At 41.8% G+C, this 3,988-nt stretch overlaps 1 protein-coding gene across 2 annotated transcripts; it reads right to left on the bottom strand.

Moving 5' to 3' along the window:
* Positions 1-57: 57 nt before the first annotated feature.
* Positions 58-3,743, bottom strand: LOC111784469 (auxin efflux carrier component 4-like). Of its 2 annotated transcripts, none has more exons than XM_023665162.1 (6): positions 2,195-3,743; positions 1,823-2,093; positions 1,566-1,651; positions 820-977; positions 533-609; positions 58-445 (listed from the first exon to the last, which is right to left on the bottom strand). In XM_023665162.1, the coding sequence occupies exons 1-6, from the start codon at positions 3,465-3,467 to the stop codon at positions 379-381; spliced, it is 1,932 nt and encodes a 643-aa protein (XP_023520930.1). In that variant the 5' UTR covers positions 3,468-3,743; the 3' UTR covers positions 58-378. The 2 variants fall into 2 exon arrangements, with proteins under 2 accessions (XP_023520930.1, XP_023520929.1); XM_023665161.1 differs by having other exon boundaries at positions 1,823-2,102.
* Positions 3,744-3,988: the final 245 nt, after the last annotated feature.

Below are 3,988 nucleotides of genomic sequence, written 5' to 3' on the forward strand. Positions count from 1 at the left end.
AAAAAAAAAAAAAAAAAAAAAAAAAAAAAAAAAAAAAAAAAAAAAAAAAAAAAAAAAAAAAAAAAAAAAAAAAAAAAAACTAATTAAGAAACCTATTGATCTCCCATTTGAGTCAGAAATTTACACCCAAAATGGCAACGATCGAAGATTTGCCTTTCCTGGCTGGGTTGGGTTTTCCTTTTATGTCTCTCCCTTGAGCGGATGCCTTTTTCTTCTCTTTGTTCTAAAATCTTCTGTAAAGCTGATGAAACTTTGACATCTTTCGGGGCTTCCATCTCAACTTTTGTCAAACTTTTTCTCTATATATTCTATCATCTTCTTCTTCATCTCAAAACCATTAAGAAATATGAAAGAAATTCATTCCAAGTTGAAACCAGTTTACAGACCCAGCAGAACATAGTAGAGCAAAGTAATGGGTAGCGCTATCAGCATCCCAAATATCACTCTGCAATGTCACAAAAAATGTACCAAATATCTCAATCATTTGAACCAAAAAAAACAGGCATCTTTCAGAGATATGGGGTTTGCTTACCCTGTGCTCAGAATTGCTGGATGGACGTTGTACTCTTTAGCAAACACAAACGGTACAATTCCTTGAGGCAATGCCGCCTACATAGCACATGGGATATTATACACAATCACCAGCTTTTCAATATTCATTTCATGTGCCTAAAGTTATATCTCTCATTAAAGTCATTCACTTAATAATATGAGTAGTACTCCACTTTTCCCCATTCAATTATTTTCTCAAACCAGTTGTCGACGAAACTTGTAAGATATTAAATTTGAAGTAGGTGACCATTATAATTTGGGAGTTACCTGAACAATGGCGACACGGAGGAGAGTTCCACGTAAGCCGATGGCAAAGGAAGCGATGGCCATGACAGCAGGCCCAGTTAGGAATCTGATGGCCATGGAAAAAACAGCAACAGAGTTCCCACATGCTATCATCTTTGGTTGTAGTCCCATAAAAATACCTATAAACAAGAATTTCAAAGAAAAAGAAAAGAAAAAATACTACATGAATTTAGAGTTCAACTAGTTTCACTAATTTGGAGTGCAATGGAGAGGGCATTAACTCCGGACCACCCAGTTGATGTTGCCCACTGGACCCACTGGACCCAATGGACCCACTGGGTCCTCTTGTCGGCTGGCCAAGCCCCAAGATTAAAAACTTTCCCATCCCTTTTCAGACACACAATGTGAGCAAAAACAAATAATGCAAGAGAATCCCCATTCTTTCCCAGCCTAATTTTCAGACAAAGACTCGAGCGGCTAATTTAAACCGAACCTAACTCAACTGGTTATAACTTATGCTTGAACTATCAACACAGATTATAAAAGAAATCAATTCTGAGAGTACTTTTTTTTCTTTTTCTTCCTCCTTGTAATGATTCAATCAAGTTTGTCTTCAATTATTGGGATAATTACGTGACAGCATGATCACACAGACCAAAAGAACTAGTGATTTCTTTAGTTTCTATCATTAATTCTTAGTATTTTCTTCTTCTTTAGAATGATGCTTAATGAAACGAATACAATAAATAAAGAAAACGACTACTCACCTAAGCTAAACATAGCCATTCCAAGTCCTGTGTCAGAGAGTATGGAGATTGATTTCTCTATTATTTGCGGCATGGCCACATGCCACCTGCAAGTTTTTTCATCACAGCCCAACAACACAGACAACTCCATGAACAAACAATAAATACAGAACAAATTTCATAGACAATCCACGAACAAGAGGGAACACAATTAGTTCAAATGGAAGTTTCAATCTACTGTAATTAGATCAAAGGGAATTGATTAATTTTTGTCTTACCGGAATGAAATCAGCGACCAGATTAAACCGATGAGGCTTGAATATGTGTTGGGGTTTCTGATCAGCTTCCGCCACACCATGATTAGAATCAGACGGGTCATCACACTCGCCGGTGGCATTAGTTTCGAGTTCCCACCGTCTGGACCTCCGCCGGTGAATTTTCCGTGGAGATCACTGGCGGAGCCTATGGGATTCTCTTTCTGATCATCTCTTTCCTCTTCCCCTTCTTTGCCGGTGAAACTAAAGGTTTCAGCTACATAGCTCTCGGTTTCTGGAACAGCTTCACATCAGAACGAAAATGGGAAATTATTAATAAACTGGAATTTGTGGAGTTATTGAGATTGAAGGATAAATTATATTAGTATTCATTACCTTTGTTTTCACCGTTTTGTGGATGATCGGCGACGAGCATCCGGATCTCTTTGGCGCCTTGATCAGACCGTCCAGATTGCTCGGCTCCGGCAAGCTCATTCCCAGCTAAAATGTGGAGCCCACCACCGCCTTCAGAGACTGGGGAAGCACTTGAACTCCAAACGAACATGTGTAGCTCCTTCGCGTCATGGTTAGCTTTACTGTTCTGCGGCTGTGGCTGCGGTGGCGGTGGCGGTGGCGGTTGCTGCTGCTGTAGATGAGACGGCGGTGGTGGCTGAGTGATTTTAGGGGTTTTGGTGAACTCAGGGTTCGGAACCGGGTAAGACGAAGGCAGAGTTTGGGCCGGGTAAAATCCGAACCTCGGGGATGCCGTCTGAGCCTGAGCGGCAGAGTTCTCCTCAAAATTAGACGGCCTCGGCGTCGGACCTCTGGAGGATTGAACCGAATATAAATCACCAGGTCCGAAGTTCGACAATCGGCCTTGAAACCCCATCATAGAGTAGAAATCGGAGTGGTTGAAATTCGAACCTCGAGGAGTAGGGTTCCGAGAAGAATGCAAACTGTAAATCTCAGCGCCAGTGAGATTGGACGGCCTCGGCGTCAATGCCGGAAGCGAACAAGGCCCGAGAGAGCGTCGAGAGGCATTCGATTTCCTCACCGTCACGTGAAGCTTTCCATCGTCCCCAATCTCTGCATCAGTCTCCAGAAAATCCCTCCCATCCAGCGAAACCACGTCCGAATCAACTTTAAAGGACACAATCGAAGCAGCCGTCTCGGGAAACTGCTCCATGATGAGAATCTTCGCACCACGATACTCAAACAGAAAAAGCAAAAGCGTGTACCAAATAATGCACTGCAACACAACCACCTGCACCATCAGACTCCCACTGTACTCGCCGTACATAGCAATCAACAAAGGAATCCCCATCACCAGCGTATTCGGAAGCGTGGAGAGAGAGAAAATGGTAATCATCCATTCCAAGCTTCCATTCTTCGTGACATTAGTCCAAATCCCAAGAAGAAATAGCATAATGATCTTCTGAAGCGTATCAGCAGCAATGAAACGGAAGTTCATCGCGTAAGGATTATTAGAAGAGATAAAATGAAAGGAGAGAAGAGGAACAGCGAAAATGGCGACGAAACGGTTGATTCCAGAGCACTGATCTGGCGTGAAAATCTTCCACCACCGGACAGAGCCGTAAGCCAAAATCATGGCGACATAAAGAGGAATAACAGCCGTCAAGACGGTATAGAGATCCTTCCATGAAATCATGGCGGGTTTTTGTCAGTGGCAGTGGAGGATAAATTAGAATACAAGTGAAGGGTAAAAGTGGAAAGAAGAAAAATAAAAGAAGAGGAATTTCAGTTAGTTAACTAACTAAAACGAAGAGGGATGGGAATATATGTCGTTCTGCACCGATCGACTGCTCAGCCTTCTGATAGGAACTACGAGAAAGGGAAGGGACGACAAGACGTCAAAAAATAATAAAAAAGAAAAATGGAAAAGAAAAAAAAAAATAATTTAATTTTTTTAATTTTTAAATGAACGAGTTTGGAGAGAGAAAGAGGAGAGCGGAGAGGAGGGAGAGAGAGTGGAGGAGTATATATAGGGGAGGCAACTGACGTTCTTCTGGTTTCAAAAGGAAAGTTAACCGCCTACTATGGTTACTTTAACTCAACTTGGGTTATATGGGCCCTCCTTTACACAAGTGGCAGTTCCATGTGGGGTCGCCTTTCACTGACGTGGATGCCTTCTTTTTAAAAGTATAGAAATTAAATGGTTACGATTTGATA

Source organism: Cucurbita pepo, unplaced genomic scaffold, assembly GCF_002806865.2.
Source record: "Cucurbita pepo subsp. pepo cultivar mu-cu-16 unplaced genomic scaffold, ASM280686v2 Cp4.1_scaffold000209, whole genome shotgun sequence".
NCBI classification, from domain to species: Eukaryota; Viridiplantae; Streptophyta; class Magnoliopsida; order Cucurbitales; family Cucurbitaceae; genus Cucurbita; species Cucurbita pepo.

What these genes read in the sequence shown, in the direction of transcription:
- LOC111784469 (XM_023665161.1), bottom strand. Translation starts at nt 3,467, where the DNA reads ATGATTTCATGGAAGGATCTCTATACCGTCTTGACGGCTGTTATTCCT. An exon ending in TGGTCGCTGATTTCATTCCG is followed by an intron (nt 1,652 to 1,822) that starts GTAAGACAAAAA and finishes AAAAACTTGCAG; the next exon opens with GTGGCATGTGGCCATGCCGC. An exon ending in TCCGTGTCGCCATTGTTCAG is followed by an intron (nt 610 to 819) that starts GTAACTCCCAAA and finishes TGTGCTATGTAG; the next exon opens with GCGGCATTGCCTCAAGGAAT.